We start from the raw sequence: 17,557 nt of genomic DNA on the forward strand, positions 1-17,557 counted from the left end.
GAGCGGCCATTCGGCAGCAGCTGCCGCGAGGGGAGAAAAGGAAAGCGGGGCGAAGCGCAGGTGGCGGGACGAGCTGTGGGGCGCTCTGCGGCCGCGATGGTGCCGGCCCAGGTCTGGGAGCTGTGCGGCGCCGTGAGGAGCGCTTTGGCTGCGCGTAGGGGGCTGAGTTGTGTGGTTTCACCCGTAGACTGGGCGTCCTTCTGTGACCGACGGGGCGGCGGTGAGGAGGCAGCAGAGATCAGAAAAAGAAGTACGTTCCACTCACATTCAACAGCAAGTACCTTACAGTTGCTTTATTAAACTAATAAACTAATGTCTAAAATTTTAAAACATTTTTTCCTCTGTATTTTAATCAAACTCCTATTAAACTGCGTTTAAGTTTTTGAAGCATTTTTCCCCCTATATTTTAATCATCCTCCTCGTCCTCCTCTTCACCATCTTCAAGTTCTTCCTCCTCCTCTTCCTCCTCTCCTTCCATGCCTTCTAGAGCTTTTTGTTCCTGTGCAGCCTTGAAAGCCAGCTCCTCTTCCACCGTGGGGTCTGTGGCCTCCCTGATCTCCGGCCCATCGGGGTACTCAGGCTGCACAGGTGGAGGCAGTGCAGGCGTGTGGTTTCCCAGGCTGTATTTCTGCCCCCAGCCAAAGTAGATATTGCCGAATTTCCTGAGAAAGAAAAGTGAATGATCACACGATCTCCCCCCAGCAGAATATCAGCTGTGATAACTCACTCTCAGGCTTCCTTACTCTGCTGTGCACACAGTCGCTGTGGTGCAGGTTCCCTATAAGAGGTATGTTTACAAAAAGCCATCTCTAACTAATAACTGTTGATGAATTCACTGATCTAGCTCTGAAAGATGTGGACCTATTAGAGCAAGTCCAGAGAACTGCTATGAAAGTGATGAGAGGGCTGGAACACATCTGCAGAGGAGGGCTGAGGGAGCTGAGGTGATTCATACTGGAGAAGGTTCCAGGGAGACCTTGCTGTGGCCTTTCAATACTTAAAGGGGGCTTATAAGAAAGATGGATAGAGACTTTTTACAAGGGCATCTAACAATACAATCAGGAATAATAGTTTTTAACTGAAGCAGGTTAGACTTAGATTTAAGGAAGAAATTCTTCACTCTGAGGGCAGTGAGGCACTGGAACAGGCTGCCCAGAGGGGCTCTGGCTGCTCCACGCTAAGAGGTGTTCAAAGCCAGGTTAGATAGGGCTTTGGGCACCTGGTCTAATGGAAGTATCCCTGCCCATGGCAGGTTGGTTAGAAATCAGTGATCTCTGGAAGTCCCTTCCAACCCAAATCATTCTGTGATTCTATACCTTCCACTTAAAAATCTCCCAGTGCGAAAACAATGCATGCTATACTGTCACTTCTCTATTTTACAGCATGACTCCCACTTCACTTTAGTTACATAGATCCATTTCTCCAACTCCAGTGCCTATTTAAAAGTTCCCACTCTTAGTTAACTACACTGTGTATAGTGGAAACTAATGAAACTAAGAACTACAAATCTAAGATTTTTTTGTAAAAAGCATTGCAGACCCAGGAACACAGGTTTTAATTGAGGACTGCAGCCAAATATTAACTGAACACTTACATCCATTTGCTTTATGCTTGCATTTCCAGTGATTCTTCATTTTTGCTCTTGAACACACACTGTTACTATTAAGCTGTATTTTCCAGTCTCAGGATTAGTTACAATTCAGTCAGTAAATTAATGATAAACCAGATTTGACTTAAATAGATATGTATGTGTTCAGTGTGTAGAATTTGTGTTGTAACTATGTCAACTGACTACTCACGTGCCACATGCAAAAGCATATGCTCCAGGCCATCGATTTGACTGAAGGATTGCAACAGCATATTGAGGGGTCAGCTTTGGAGAAAGTGAAGCTGTCCAAGCAGGGATGTTTTGAATTCCTGGAGACAATCAAACACACAATCTGTGAATAAATTGGCTTAAGAGCCACTACATTTAAGACTGAGCAACAAGGCTGTCACAAAATTCAAGCAATATTATATTAAGATGCACAGTAGACCATCCAAGTCACAATTAATATAGGCACTGTATTCAGACAGGTCATTTGCATGGAAGGTATCACATGGATGCTAGCAGCCACATACAGAAAATATCACGCTCCTGAAATGCAGTAGTACTCACTGCTGTTTCTTTTGTCAAAGATTGTTTAATGCTGATGGATAAATTGAATACGTATTTTATCCTGATCAAAGAATGGAGAGTAGAAAAATAATTTGCTACTGCTGTAACCTAATATTCAGGTTTGCATAATGCCATGATTTGCTGCAGTTAATGTGCTACAGAATAAAATTCTCACTAACATACCTATACATTTATTTACATGTGCACACACTTTTTTGTCTATGAAGATGATAGAAAGATAGCTGAATGTATTTCATATGTAATCTGTCTTGAACTTGGAGTAGCCTGACATGTCTGAGGAATTTTTTCTTTATTCTCAGAAAGACTGTTAGCTAGAAGACCTAGAGATTACAATTTTAATGTTGGTACCGGTAACCATTTTGGATTTGTTTCATTTGGCAAAAGAACAATGGCAAACTACATCATTCCACAAAGAGGCCTGTCACTTCAAATATTTACTTCCTAAATGCTAGCATTTCCAGGGACTTGCTGTCAAAAACTTTGTACTCCCTGAAGAATACCTTCATCTTCAGAGAGTGGAGTGAGAAGAGGAGGTCCTATTTCTTGCTGTAGTTCATCTGGCACCTCCTCCTTCTCCTCCTCCTCCTCTTCACCTTCTTCTTCCTCTGTTTTTTGTAAAGGGTTAAACCAAACACAGCGACCCTATCATCAACAAGGAAGAATCATAAATATATGCAGCTATCAGTGAGAGATTATAAGCCAGCTTAAATAAGTGCGTTTTCAGACACAGGCACACAAGAGGGAGTGGGGGAGAAAACAAGGACTATATATTTCACAATTGGGATACTATAGGCAGACTGTTGTCTCTTTATCCCTCATTCATTCCATATCCTTGCTTACCATTTCAGAATAATCTTCATACTTCTGTCATGAGCCTTCTGTTATTTTGTTGTATTTGATTCTTTTAATAATCCATGCTGATGATAGGTGCTGTACTTCAGCAAAAAGACAAAAATCCTGTTCTTACTGAGATTGTATCTTAAAGCATGCATTTGTTTCAATATTCATTTTGTGAAGGGATAATAACTTGTGGCTGGCCTTATTGGTTACAGCCATGCTGACATTATCCATCTCTTCCTTGTCAGGCAGTGTGAAGATGCACAGAAGGTGCACAAAACATCCTTTCCCTCTACACCTGAGCTCAAGTCCAAAAAAGTTCCTGAAATGTGTGTGCAAATTCCTACCTATCTCCATCCTTCTTGTGCAGACCTGTATGCTCTTTTCCAGTTCAACCCTTAAAAAACACAGAAGGCACAAGAAACATCACTACGTGACATAAGCTTTTATACCAAATTGTCCTTATGTTTGGAATGAACAGCAGCTCGAGAATACAGGAAGCTAGTACTACAGAGTGAATGGTATCTGAGGTCAGTGTGACCTTTGTGAGCACGTACCTGCTTTAAAATACTCGGTACATGGTGTACCCATGTAGACAGAGACTCCACCATTTCAAATGCAGAAAGAGGTTCAAAATCAGGGTTTTCTTCATAGTCATCTCTTCCTCCTCCCCCTTCCTCATCTTCATCTCCTTCTTCCTCTGCAAACCGGTAATATCCAAGGGGACTGACATGGGTTCCTGCTGAGATCCGAGCTATCTGTGCACGCAGGTAATTGGCTTCATTTCCAGGGAAAGGAGGGAAGCTCACAATGGGAGCATCAAGCCTACCAGTGAAAAACTTCTTGATTTTCCTGGCACAGACAATCTGTGCTGGTGTCACTGGAGGCAACTTCACCCAGGGTTCACCTGGCTCATTACAAACAAAGTAGACATATTTATTAGCCCCTGTTCCATTTTCTTCTTTTGGAATGACAGGTGGGGGCTTGTAGGTAGACTTTGGTGGTTCACTTTTTTCTTTTTCTTCATCTTCATCTTCATCTTCGACCAAATCCATTCTTTTATCTCCTTCGTCAATAACCTCTTCCTCTTCTGTTTCCTCCTCCTCTTCCCCCTCACTGTACTGAACTTCAGCTATAATATAGTTCTTCTCCCGGCCCAGAATTCTGCCCCAGAAGCGACAGGTCTGCACTGGCTGAACACTAACAAGTTTTTTAAGGGCAAGAAATATGAGATAGGTTTCATCTCTGTTCAAGCCAATTCCACCCTGTTCAAAATAAAAGGCTGTTTCCATCACGTTAGGTAGAGGAGTCCCTCCCTAGTAAACAAAATCATGAGTTAGAGCTGAAAAATAACAGCAGTATCTATTTGAAAGACTGAACAAGATATCCACTGAAAGTCATACTTCACTCTCTCAAAGTACTTTGCAGGCATTCATTTATTACATCTTTCACTATTGTTTAGAAAAATTAAAAATGCCACAATAAGGATAAAGAATACAGATAAACACCAGCTTTTAGAATACAAGATCCCAAATTTCAAACTCACTATTAACTATTGCAAAATAAGGAAAGTCAGAATTCTCACAAAGAATCTTCAGAAGACTTCTTTGCTTATGCATATTAACTATATAAGAGGCCTTGATAACCAGAAACAAAATTACTGTGTTTTCTTGTGTTTGTGAAAGATGCATTTGGGGAGAACAGAAAATATATTTTAGACACCAGGTCAACACTGTTTATCTGAAATTAATGTTGTTCTTTTTAATACCTTGTCATAAAGCTCCCTCTATTAAAAGAGCGAATTTCTTAAGGTTAGTGTGAAATATTGGCCCCTACTCTTACTGAAGTCAGTAATGCTCTGGCTGGCTTGTGGGATGCAGAACTAGGCCAATAACAAGGATTAAGAATTTACATTTGGTTTTTCATCAGTCTCTCATTTCATGGGAGTAGTTGGATAAAGATTGTAAATTATACACAGCAGGGAAGGGAATTTAGGGGAAGTAATGCTAGTTTTGCATGGAATTTGTCTCATTCTTACAGTTTTTTTAGGTCAAAACAAGATAGACAAGAGTATGAAAAATTCAAAATTCCTTTCTGGAATTTTTCTCCATTTTTTCTTTTACCATTGCATATTGCATATGATATATTGTTACTGTAAAATGAGTAATAGGCTATGGTGAAGGTGCAAAAATGTATATACAGTTGTTAGGATGTGTATTCTGTGGTGGCAATTCATTTGAATACATAGTGATAACTTCATATGAAAACCCACATTTGTTATCTTAACATCCCTTAGTTATTACAAGATTTCCCTTAGTTTTTCTTTGGTTGCTAATACACTTGTATGTAAGAAACTGAAAACTGAATATTTCCCTGTTTAATGAAATGGCTTTTTTTTTTTTTTTTTTTTTTTTTAATATTAGTAGCTCTTCTACTTGTAACCACAAATTTTTTTCTAGTTGGAGAAGGAAGGACTGAAACCACAGTTGAAGCTGGGAGATGACAAATTCTTCATTCTGTATTTTACAGTAGAAGCTGTGTGCAAAATTCTAAATCTGCACTAGAATAAACCTAGAATTATGGTCACCTTAGGTAAAGAAAAGCCAATTTTAGGTAAAGAATTTGAATGGAACATTCCAGTTTGAATTGGCACATGAGAGATACTTCCCTTTCTATTCATCATCTCTAGAACATCTAGGATTTTAAAGTCTCAGGACATTAGACTTACTACAGAAACAAAATTCCCAACTAAGTAACCAGTTGTGTTTTCTTCACAACTAAACAGAGGACCAGCTTGACTGTGAAAAGGATGCAATTATTTCATGTGATCATGAGAGCCAATGCTACAAGAGAGACCAGAACATCCCCCCTCTTTCCTTTCCCTTCCCACCATCCTGCCACCCATCTCTCCAGTATATCTGGTGTCTATTTTTTTCTAATAATAACTCACTAGCTCTTCTTCTCGTTCTTCATCTCCTCCATCTGACTTGAGGAACAAGTTTCTACGCATTTCTGCAGATTCAAACGATGGAAGAATCTCATGTTCGTCTCGAAGAGTATCCATTTTCTTCTGAAACTGAGCTGCCTTCAAATCCTTGCTAATGTTCTCAAATATGTCTACTGGATCTGTGGGCTGTTCATCTAGGATTTTTGTTAGCACATTAACAAGATGATCATATCTGTCATATAAATAAAGATATGATTGGTCTACTATACAAAAGACTTAGAACATTACATTTTTAATATTAAAAGTAGAAACTAATCACCTGGGTCTTCAGAGAAAAAATAGATGAAAAGGGTCTTGGAGCATTGCGGGAAATTAGACTTGAAACTAATCTGTTTGTATTGTCCAGTTTTCCATTTTTTGTTTATCCCACATCTTACTCGGGAATTACAGGAGAATTTAAACCTAATTGCATTCAAATCAATTTCCCTTTGTACTCCATAATTCCCCTTGGGATTTTTTTTTTCTGAAAGATGATGGACACACAAGTATAACATAGTGATGAGATACTGCATTTGTAACGTATTCTCCTGTTCTGTAACCTCTGCTACCCCTTTCCTTCTTAACATATCCCTTTGCCCTTTCATCAACACTTCTTTTATTTCCACTCCTACTTCCTATCCCTTTCAATTTTGTTCCTTTTTCAGACTTACAAGTTCAGGCCAGATGTTACGCTGCTCTTCAGCAAATAGGCTTTTGCATTCTGACACGCCAGCATTCGTTGTTCAGGATCTGGTGTTAGATCATCATATGGACCGTAGCCTGGCTGATAAAGTCCATAGCCTGGTTCATGTGGCAAATAAGGTCCATGCTCACGTTCATAGGCTTGGTAGTGATCATGTCCACCGTACGTCTGATAGGCACCTCTTGGTTCCTGAGTTCCTAGCGGGTAAGTCTGATACACGCTTACCTCCTGTGCCTGATGAGAGTCTTGTCCCAGTGCGTATATCTGACTGAAGTTTATGTCTGGCACATGTTGCTTGTAAGAGGTTTCTTCTGCGCCCTGTGGGTGACAGAGATATTGCATTGGGGTCAGTGAACGATGTACTTGTCCTGGTGCACGAGCCCGGCCAGCAGTCCCAAGGTAGAGGTCCTAGTAAGGTGCCTGTGACTGACTGCCACACTTTCCCAGCCCCCCTGGCTGATCAGACCGAGGCCATACCTCCTGGTACTCGGAAGCTGCTCCCGCTTCTAACTGCTGAGGCCGGTGAGACTCTCCTCCGGGTTCAGAGCCCTCAGAAGGCAGCCGCCCAGGGTCCCCGCCAGGCTCGGCCATGGCCAGACGGCTCAGCAGCCGCTCAGCCTCGCTCACCGCCGAGATGTAGCGGCAGCCGTTGCCATGGCAGCCGTTGCCGGAAGGGGTGGGCCGGCCGTTGGCCTCTGCTGTCGGCAGCGGACTGACGTTTGTCGCCGCCGGCCGGCGCTGTGAGCGGCGGCCCTGAGGGAGAGCCGATGAAACCGCTGGAGCTCCTTCGGACGGTTAACCGGACAGAGGGAAGGCTTCTGCGCCTGCTGCCGTTCCCGCCGGGCGGGCGGTTCCCTCCGTTCAGCAGCTGGCCGAGCCGCTCTTCGCGCCCGTTTGTCTGCAGGGGGCTCCGGCCCCGCTCCCTTCCCCGCTTCCTGACCCGCTGCGCTCCGTGTCTGGAGCGTCTGCGGTGCAAGAGCCTCTCGCAGCTTCGGCTGAGAGCAAAAAAGTAGACCTTCCAAAGCTTACTTTTCCTTTAGAAGGAAACACGCCGTGTTCCATTACCTTCACTGCATGCAATAGAAAACGCTATTTAATCTGCTGCATTCCAGTAGGGACACGTCATACCATTGCTATATGGCATCAAGCTTTTTCTTCTAGGACGAAAACACGCTGTAAAATCTGATGAACGTTTAAAAAATTGCCTTTGCAGATCCAGGGAAAAGCAGATCTAAACAAAATAAGAATGAAGGTAATACTGACAGAAGAGTTAAAAAAAAAAATTGCATCGTGTCCCTGTGATTCCAGAAAGGGAAACAGCGTCCTAAAAATGCTAATTCTACTGCGTCTCCACGTGTAGTGGTTTCATTGTTGACCTTCTGGTCTTCACAAGCAACGCGCCGCGCTCCCTGCGCTGCAGGGGCACCTGCAGAGCTCAGCCAGCAGCTGCAGGGGGCGCTGCAGCACTGCAAATTACTCGCGCGTTCTTCTGACGCTCTACCCATATTTCTTATCTGAAGGAAAACCTTGATTTGTTGTTTAGCGTTACAGTTGGAAAGATTAACGCGGTGGAATGGAAGAAGAGACAAACAAGAAAGGAATGCTCGCTCGTATCCAAAGACCTAGGCTCATAGGGAAAAAACTTCACAAAGGAGGGATCTCCAGAAAGAGATCTTCCCCCTATAGCAGTCAGCCCTTAAATGGGGTCTAAGAGAAGAGGAGCCAGGCTGCGCCCCTCCCGGTCACACAGCTGAATCGCCTTCACCTGTGCTCCCACGGCTGACCCAGTCCTTAGGTGATCAGTCAGTGATTCAGGCTGTGACTCTACAGTTCCCATACACTTAGTAATTCACATTTATAAAATGTATAAAATTGTCTGTATACGTGTGATGTTCTGTGAAGCACCTGCCCAAGAGAGGACAAATACTTCATTTTTTCAATCTCCTTTAGAAAAAAAAAAAAAAAAAAAAAAAGGAGAATACTAGGACCTCCTGCACTGTTCCATAATGTTGCTCTTTCCCTTTGCTTTCATATGAGTTATAAAGTACACTACAGTACCAGGATAGAGAGTACCTCACTTCATCCACGTGCTGTTTTATCAATGTGCTGTCATCATCTCTCACTGATGTGGAAAAGTAGCAAATGAATGCATGTAATATTACTGAAGAATCTCACTCTGGTGAACACCATCAGTAGCATGTGTTAATTAGCTGAAAAGTAACTAAAGTATCTATGAACATTTTCAGTTTCCAAAGAATATATGCTAATGATTTGTATTCCATTTGCTGTGCTCAGGTATCAGTGGTCTCTCTAGTGCTACACATTCAAGCCATTTTTTTTCAATAACACTTTTTTTTTTTTTTTTTTTTAACTGAAATCTTGTTGGCTGCTTTGTTGCATTTCTGTGCAGTTTCATTGTTAAGTTGTGAAGCTGCTTGCACTGGCAAGTGAATTAGAATGGAACTTCCTATTATACATGGAAATCCTTCTGTGCTCTGTTAATTTCTAAGCAAACATTTTTTGATTGAATTGGAAAACTCAGTTTCAGGGCCCACATGTGTCTTTCCTGAAGAATACTTTCACCTGATAAGTAGCACCTGTAACTGCTGAGGTGGCTCCTGTGTAGTGGGCAAGGCAGGTTTAACTGAATTCCACTCCATACTCAGAACCTAGTGCTCCTGTTTTCAGTGCAGCTTGTTCCTATGAGCTGCTGCTGGATGATGTGTAGGACCTTCCTGAGCAAGCTGGAAAATTAGTAGATTTTCAGGCTGCAAATCATAGTCAAGGCTGAAGAACCCCAGAAGATGTGAAGATGAAGTCTGGCTTTTTGTTTACCTTGTATTAATGAATTAAATACCAAATTCAATTTCTAGTAAAAATCTGTTCTTTTAAAATGTTGAATGAGCTACAGTTGAGCTACAGACACTCTCCTTCAACTGGAAGTCCTTCAGTACTCCTCCCGATGACAGGTGGCTCAATGGCCATAGCCTGACATAGGCTTTCTTACATGAATTCCACATTGTTTTGAGAATGTGGGACTAAGGGAACTTCTTAATGCTGTCTGGTCCGGTCCCTTGTTATCACGTGCAATGCAGTAGCGAATCTCACCTAAATTCAGTAAAGTAGGCCTCCTGGTGCATTATTAACGGCGTCAATACCATCCTGTTATTAGAAAGGAAGCGAGGGCAGCGGTTGCTAGCCGCGATCGCGGTGGGCGGAACGGCTTGCGGGCGGTACGGCTGGGGGGGCGGAGGGCTGCTCTGCCGTTCCCAGGCAACCGCTACCAACAGAGGGCGGGCGGAGGACACCGCCGGCCGCTTAGGGCGGCTCGGGGCGCTGAGGCGCCGGTTCCGGCGAGTAGGTGCCGCTCGGTACCCAGCGGGGCCCGGCGGTACGGTGACGCTCAGCGCTGCGGTGTGGAACGTGCTTTGGGCCGGGCTTGCTTAGCGTGGCACACTGAGCTTTGCGTAGCGCTACGGTTCGCGTGGTGGCGGTACGGAGCCTTCCCGCTGGTCCTCCGCCCGACGATCTTTGTTTTATTCTGCTGTGTTTCAGTCTGGGAATCAGTCTCCTGCTCATCCTGCTCTCTGTTCGAGCCCTTATGTTCCTTAGATTTCTCGTCCAGGCGTTTCCCTTCTGTCAGTCTTCAGTGAAGGGGGCGTTAAGGAAAAACAGACGTTCGCTATCAATGATTTGCACTGAAATCAAGAAGAAATTGGAAACATTCACAGTAACCAGTTGCTGGGCTGCTGTGTTTTATCTCTGACTTGTCCGTGCAGTCTCCTTCTATACTGTTAATTGAAATCCACTGCTAGAGATAGCCCCAAGCTGAAAAAGGAGGAGGCTGCTGGCATCTTTATTGCTGTGTTAATGCTACCCAAGCCTCTAATCCCAGTACTTGCTGATAACTGTTAGAAAATGTTGACCCAACCCACATAAATTCAGTGAGTTGCACCAGTTCTACTAAAAATGCCTCTTACTTTTTTTTCTCCATCCATGTTCTGAATTTGTTTTAGAAATAAAGTAAAATGGTGTCCAAATTCCACATTGTCTGTTTGTCCTTTAAGCACCAAAACTGTCAATCATGTTGCAGATGAGTTTCCTCAGATTAGTTAATGCTAATATTTTTAATCAAAACTCCTCGAATTTTACTTAAATAACTTTTTTTTTTTTTCATTTATAGGGGTTGACTGTTTATGGAGTTAAAGTAAAATACATAAACAGAGATACTTCTACATTTTAGAGTGGTACACTTGGTCACCCAGCCATGCCTGCAGAAGGAAAAAGTGATATGGAGAGGATTGGCCTCTTCAGTGAAATGAGCTATGTTACCATTGGAGATAAATATGTATCACATTATATGCGTAAGTATATTTAATTTTAATCACCATTAAAAATAGGGACTTCTTTTAGTATCCATGTTTTTTTCAGGTTCATTATTTTCTATTATTTCATTTTATCAGAGGCAACTGTTTTTTCATACATATTCTTTGCTTAGATATGAATGCTTGGCATGATGGCATATATATCAAAGAAACAAAAACCTAGTAACATAAGTATGCATAATAGAATCACTATAAAGTTAATGTCTAACTTTATTTTTAATATAGTTTACCTGTAAGTTGTGAGTATTTTTCCATGCTTGTGTAAAGTAATGGTGTTATATGCGTCCTGCCTTTTTTTGGAAAACATTCTCCTCTTTTTGTCTTTTTGGGGAATCTCATGTATAGGAGTGAGAACAGAACAGAAAAAAAAAAAAAAAAAACCAACAAAAAAACCCAAAAAACTCTAACCATAAATTACAACTCTAAATTAAAAATAATGATAATGATAATGTAATTCTCAGAAAGAGAAAGCCTGCTGAAAGAACACATAAGTAAAATGTTGTAGTAGGTAAGATGGCAAAGCTGACCATCAGTAGTTACTTGGAAGTGAAAAATACAAATGAATCCTCTCAGTACAGGTGTGTTTGCTATGATGTTCTGTCAGCGACAAGTGTGTCTGTCAGAACCCTGGCTGACTCACTAGCTCGTTGCTTCCACCACAATAAGCTGCTGGGTGCTAAAACCCAGTGGGGGACATTGAAACTGGTCAACCTGGTCTGTAATCTGCCTGGAGAAACAGATGCTCCCCTCATGCATTACTTGTAGTATATAAATAGGCATCAGCTCTAGCTCTGAATTGTAGTCTGGTGTAACTGATCACTCTCTATTTCCTCTAAAGCAAATGTAGGCATTGGAAAATGAAAACTGTGTGCTGTGAATACCTTCTCATAGTATTGTCTTTTACACACAATGTATATTATATGATATAAATCATACAATATACATGTTTGATTTACAAGTGAAATGCTCTGCAAGACATTCTTTGTGCCACCCAGCCATTTGGATCCAGACCTTAGCTTGGATGCAGTCTAAGAGAAGCACTAACTTTGAATGTTTTTTTTTTTTTTTTTACCATTCTTACTTTTCTAAAGGCCCTTTTAATGAAACTGCAAGCAAGAACAGACAGATGCTATCTGAGGGGAGCAAAACATTGTCAGCTCTTCAGGCAGGTTATTTTGACCCTCAGTTTAAGAGGATTTTCAGTGGTGAAGCCTACTCAAACCCTGTTCAACTAAGGAGACGTTATAGATTGGCAGAATCAAAGAAAAATTTGGGCAAAGCTTTCCTTCCCAGTAATGGAGATAAACTGCCGTAAGTGTTGTGTTTAGCTATTTTTCTGTATATCTGTTTGTGAATCAGTCTGTACTAATATTACTTTACCTTGCTGGTGCAAAATTGAAACAACCTCTGTTAAGCCTATTTATAATAAGATTCCTCAGAACTTCATCTCCACTTCCATCTTGTTTCTTTTGTGTCCATAACACTGTACACAGAATTCCTACAATTGTAGTTCCATGCACAGTGGATTTGGTACGGATTGATTTTTACCTCTTGAGATTATATTTGTTTGGGTTTTCTACATACTAACATTTTAGCACAATAAATATGGAAAGCCTGAAATATTTACAAAGATCCAATTAATGTGTTAATTTGCTTTTTAGATGTGGACTAGGCAGCTATTATGGAACCATAGGAGGTCCGTTTGCATACTTCAGTGCACAACTGAAAGCCAGAGAAAGATACATTCCTCCTGGAAAGAATTTTTATACTAGTCCAGGAAAAAAAGGAACTGGATATGGGTAACTTCACAACATTACTTCTTACAGTCCTTTATTAAATGCTTTTTGAGGTTTGATCATCTAACTAGTTCATTCTCTTTTTACAGTTATGCAAATCTTACCATAGGTGAGCAATATCCATATGAAGCAGATGGCTATGAATTAGAAAAAATAATTGCAAAGGTAAAAAAGATAAAATCTTTATTATGTATACTAATCGTGATTATTTATTAGAATGTTCATGAACTTCTTGTCACTGTGGTGTTTCCTTCAGCTCAGAATCACAATATTCATTTATTGGATGGTGGAGGGAGGAAGACAAATCATATATGTACAAATGAAGATTTACTTATTTTATTTTATTTTTTTTAAGACAACCAAAGTATCCCACACAAATTCCAGCAATGAAGATTTGACCTTAATTTTTTTTTTATGCAGAGTACTTAAGCAACAATTTCAATAATTACCAAAGGATGTGAATAGCAAGAACAATAATAATTCTTCTGTGTTGTTGTCAGAAATGAGATTGTATTATCCTAGATGCCTTACAAAAAAACCAAACTGAAACGAAAAAGAGTGTATTCTTATCATACAAGCTCATAGTTTGAGGAAAGCTCATATCTTTCCTTGCACCAAATTTCTGAATTTAGTTTTCTTATATATTTTCATTAGGTATAGTGAGAAATTACTAAATTGGTCTATGGTCAGAATAAGACCAGAAAACTCAGAGTCTAACCATTATACTTGTTTGCTCAAGGTATTTAAACAGCCACCAAACAAAGAAGACAGAGTGAATGTTTTTTCAAGAATGAATTTGAATGTTTTCAATGTTTTGGTTAGGAGAATGAAAAGAAGTTGAAAAGCTCAAGATTCTTCCTCTGAATTTATTTATTTTACAGAAAGCACGAGAGGAACACAAGCGTCTGGTTAAAGGAGGGCCTTTCAAAACAAATATGTACCCTCTGGAGTATTTTGACATGAATCCCTACTTTAACGACAAACCTTTGCCACCTCTGAAGAAACCGCCTCCAGAGAAGCGAACTGTACCACCTTTCAAACCAAGTTCCCCTGCTAAGAAGGTTAGTTTATCTTAAAGCTACTGCAAACAATGGATAAATATGCAGCTGTTTTGAATTAAAACTTTGCTTACAGTACATAACGTAGAAACCAACGTTTCGTACTCTAAAAAATAGAAAAGTTTATTTTGTCTGAGCCAACACTCCCTGATAAGCAGTTTCAAGTAACCTAGAAAGTCTTTAAAATTTGTGTCGTTCTGTTAACATGCAGTTAATTGGCTGGAGAGGCCATGAAATATGCACAGAGTGGAATGAATGTTTTACAATAAATGACAGCAAGAAAGAATTACAGTAGCAAAACAAAATGCTTTTTTATTTTGGACTCTTTCAATCTCTCATGGCATTTTTGAACCTGTATAGGTATCTAAAACAAAATTCTTAGCGGTGTCACGGGAATGGAGAGCTGGAAGGAACAGAAAATGTCAGATTAAGGCTCCTGCTCAGCAAAACGCTGTAGGAGTTATCTTGGGAGTTAGCAGCAGACACAAATCTGGAGTCAGCTTTAGAATTTTCTAATTCTTCAGTATTTAGGAAAAAAGGAGGAGGTGGATGGGAATAAATACATGGGGGAAGCACTCAGGGGACCTAAGAAATGAAGCTTAGTGTTAATGTCAAGGAACATAGTTCATTTGTTTCAGTTACTTTGTTACTTCTTAAAATCCAGATGGATATTTTTGCATTCCATAAAGCATTTCTTTTTAATATATATGTTTTTTCTGAGATTAAATACTAGGTTTATGGAATTCACCTTAGGCTAAATCTTATTTTTAGTTTGAAATGTTCTTAAAATATTGATGCATAAATGTCTCTCTCAGCTGACTCCAAATAGGTAGTACAGTAATACCTCTTAATTTGTCACTTTTCTTCATTTTGGTGTTCCACTGTCAGCCACTTAATATAATGTTCTGCTAATTTTATGATTATTCAGTCCTTCACCATTGACTTATTTGACCGATACTAATTCATTTGAGGAACAAGATGATTGCAGTGAAAATGTAACTGTTCAGAAAAGGACTGCAAAAATGCTTACACATGAAGAATTATGCTGGGTGTTTAGTCTCACAGATGAAGCAGCTGAGATCCTTTTGTGTTCTGAAAAGACAGCTGCTGAAACAGCTGTACATCTCACTGAGGATGCTGGTCACCCTGTTCCTGGCTCTCAACATTGTGCATGCTGCCATTCGAGATACAAATGGTGTACTTCTCAAACTCCCTCTTTGCTATACAAATCCTCACTGGAAAATTTGCTTTATTGCTGATTGAATTGCTTACTGTTGCATTTTAAGGAAAGCAGTCTCAACAGACTGTGGAGATTAGCTGTTCTAGAGGATTGCAAGGAATTAATAAGGTTTCTGCATGCTTTTTAACTAGAAATTGCCACTGTAATAGTTCTGGTGGACTTACTGTTACAGGAAAACCCTGTGTTGTGTTCCTGTACCTGCACTGAATATGGAGGTTTACTGTGAACTAATAGTGACATAGGAATTCTCTCTCTTTTTTATTTTTTTTAACTACATCATAGGTCACTTCAATGAGTTCTGGTTTTACTTTTTCTATCATGTTTTTAAAATCCTTCACTCAAAATCCAGACTTCCAAAGAATATTTTAAACCATCTAATTAATCACTAAAATTTTCCCTAAGGTTTCCAATGCAAGTTTAAGGAATTTTGGTTTGCTGTTATTATTGTTGTTGCTTTTAAATAGAATATAATGCAGTCTGCTATTAAGTATTCCCTGCTTTTGCATGAAAAATATTGTAATAAAATTCAAATATTCTGTAGATTGGCACTTTGAAAGTTTTTTTTTTTTTCAGTCAGGGGGCATGAAAGGAGGCACATTTGATCCTTATCCAAGCCATTCTGCTGACCCTTATGTAATCAAAAAAACTATGGCTGTGTCACCCAGTAAAGAACAAAAGGTTTTTCTTCCTCCTCCTGGACCTAAAAGCAGACCTGTTACAAGTATAATCACTCAAAATGTCATAAGGTAAGCCACTTTAAGTTCGTATTTCATGTGTGCTGTCTACCAGCATTCCTTAGCGTAGTTGCTTATTAACAGAGTAATTGAAGGAATTGTTAACAAAAGGATAAGAAATATATAAGGAAGCTTGCTTTCAAAATTTATTCCCATACTTCTGTAAATTTAGGTGAAGTTTTTTTCATACAGTTATTTTTAAATAACTTTCTGTTTGGCGTTATTGTAATTCAAGCAGATGACCGTGTTTTCAGTTTCAAATGGGATTTCTAAGATTGCATGTAAAATAGCTAAGCATAGATGTATGATTTTTTTGCATACTCCGTGAGCAACATGAAATATTTTATCTGATTAAAATTTCAATCAATATTAGAAGAATGTTTCACATTTGTGATTGTCTGTTATGTATCACGTGTGAAGTTCAAGAAACACAACTTTTTAATCCACTTGTGACTGTTCTATTTACTTCACTACGTACCTGAATTTGCTTAATCACTTTTAAATTGTAGGAATTGTTCAAAGTTTCAATTTGCACTGACAGAGCCAAACCAGAAGCTACCTATTACTCCACATTAAATAAGTTTTAAAATTGAGAAGGAATGGGTGATTGTGGAGTATCACCATCAGCTCACAGAAACGGTTATGATGGACTCATTACAAATATTTGTAGAGAGAAAAAAATCACATCTGAAAGTTCCGCAGACAGAAATTCAAACCACTTCACCATTTCTCTCCTAACAATTTTAAAGGACATATTGATTTTTGCTTCACTATCCCTAGGCTTAGTGGGAGAATTTTGAACAGCATTTATTGGAAATATGAATGTTATAGCTCATATGTGGTGAGATACTTTTCAAATTGTCAGCTTTTCCCCAGTGGATTACAATTTTTATGTACTTTCCAGTGGAAATCTTATCTTCTGGTATTTTGACTGTAATTCTAAATTGGATTTGTGAGCACAAATTCTTTCTCTGACACAGAGTTCTGTGTAAATCAATTAGATGCCTCATGGATTAAAGTCATTAAATCTAATTACAGGAATGGATGTAACAGTTTTTCATTTCTACAAAAACTTTCCTATTCTGAAGAGTGATATTCTAAAACAAAATCTAATAAGTTTCTCTTCATTTACATTTCAGATCAATAAATGTAAAGAACTACAAGACTGCATATGCTACATCTTATTAGGTAAAAACGGTGAAATGAAGGGTACACTTTTAAGACTCTTAACAGCACAGTTGCTAATCAGCGTTCAGAGCAAATAAAAATGTGAAAAAGTGGAATTCAAGTACATAAGGCAATCCAGTTTGTTTAATTATCGAGAATGCAATATCTGTGTTTGTTTTTTTCACACATACACACACACACAGACACATCTACATACATACTTGGTTGTAAAGCTACAATAAGTAATATAATGTATTCAGTAGGTCCATGGGTGAATAGTTTTTCATCTTATTGCTTCACTTGAGTTTTGAAATGTATTTTTACAGAACATACCCCCTACTGAGTAATTTAGGTTCAAATTCACAAAGTACTGCAGTGGAAAAAAACGCACGTATTTCAAAGACTGCCAAATAAGTTTGCTCATGGTGAAACTAAGATAATTGTTTCCCCTTAGTAGTATTACAATTTATAG

General features: G+C 39.6%; 2 protein-coding genes across 7 annotated transcripts; one reads left to right on the forward strand and one right to left on the reverse strand.

The window, feature by feature from the left end:
• The first annotated feature begins 24 nt into the window (after positions 1-24).
• Positions 25-17,214, forward strand: CFAP96 (cilia and flagella associated protein 96). 5 transcript variants are annotated; one of them, XM_090139350.1, is made up of 9 exons: positions 25-111; positions 188-250; positions 10,889-11,069; positions 12,182-12,401; positions 12,752-12,889; positions 12,976-13,051; positions 13,768-13,947; positions 15,758-15,930; positions 17,058-17,214. In XM_090139350.1, the coding sequence occupies exons 3-9, from the start codon at positions 10,973-10,975 to the stop codon at positions 17,104-17,106; spliced, it is 933 nt and encodes a 310-aa protein (XP_089995476.1). In that variant the 5' UTR covers positions 25-111; positions 188-250; positions 10,889-10,972; the 3' UTR covers positions 17,107-17,214. The 5 variants fall into 5 exon arrangements, with proteins under 5 accessions (XP_089995476.1, XP_031464722.1, XP_089995477.1 ...); XM_031608862.2 differs by lacking the exons at positions 25-111; positions 188-250 and adding an exon at positions 7,824-7,957; XM_090139351.1 differs by lacking the exons at positions 25-111; positions 188-250 and adding an exon at positions 9,854-9,938.
• On the reverse strand, positions 257-7,764 carry LOC116238922 (radial spoke head protein 6 homolog A-like). 2 transcript variants are annotated; one of them, XM_031608859.2, is made up of 7 exons: positions 7,183-7,764; positions 6,674-7,023; positions 5,967-6,195; positions 3,574-4,281; positions 2,680-2,821; positions 1,800-1,917; positions 257-662 (listed from the first exon to the last, which is right to left on the reverse strand). In XM_031608859.2, exons 1-7 carry the CDS (start codon positions 7,294-7,296, stop codon positions 407-409), a joined length of 1,917 nt encoding a protein of 638 aa, XP_031464719.2. In that variant the 5' UTR covers positions 7,297-7,764; the 3' UTR covers positions 257-406. The 2 variants fall into 2 exon arrangements, with proteins under 2 accessions (XP_031464719.2, XP_031464718.2); XM_031608858.2 differs by having other exon boundaries at positions 3,574-4,332.
• Positions 17,215-17,557: the final 343 nt, after the last annotated feature.

This window comes from Phasianus colchicus, chromosome 4 (genome assembly GCF_987193195.1).
Source record: "Phasianus colchicus chromosome 4, bPhaCol1.hap1.1, whole genome shotgun sequence".
In the NCBI taxonomy this organism is placed as follows: Eukaryota; Metazoa; Chordata; class Aves; order Galliformes; family Phasianidae; genus Phasianus; species Phasianus colchicus.

Bases quoted from the DNA above. Each gene is read 5' to 3' on its own strand.
- LOC116238922 (XM_031608858.2), bottom strand. From the start codon at position 7,296: ATGGCCGAGCCTGGCGGGGACCCTGGGCGGCTGCCTTCTGAGGGCTCT. The intron at 7,024-7,182 runs GTATGGCCTCGG...TGTCACCCACAG, and splicing joins CAGCTTCCGAGTACCAGGAG to GGCGCAGAAGAAACCTCTTA. The intron at 1,918-2,679 runs GTATTCTTCAGG...GATTGTCTCCAG, and splicing joins TCCACTCTCTGAAGATGAAG to GAATTCAAAACATCCCTGCT.
- CFAP96 (XM_090139350.1), top strand. From the start codon at position 10,973: ATGCCTGCAGAAGGAAAAAGTGATATGGAGAGGATTGGCCTCTTCAGT. The intron at 11,070-12,181 runs GTAAGTATATTT...ACTTTTCTAAAG, and splicing joins ATATGTATCACATTATATGC to GCCCTTTTAATGAAACTGCA. The intron at 12,402-12,751 runs GTAAGTGTTGTG...TTTGCTTTTTAG, and splicing joins AGTAATGGAGATAAACTGCC to ATGTGGACTAGGCAGCTATT.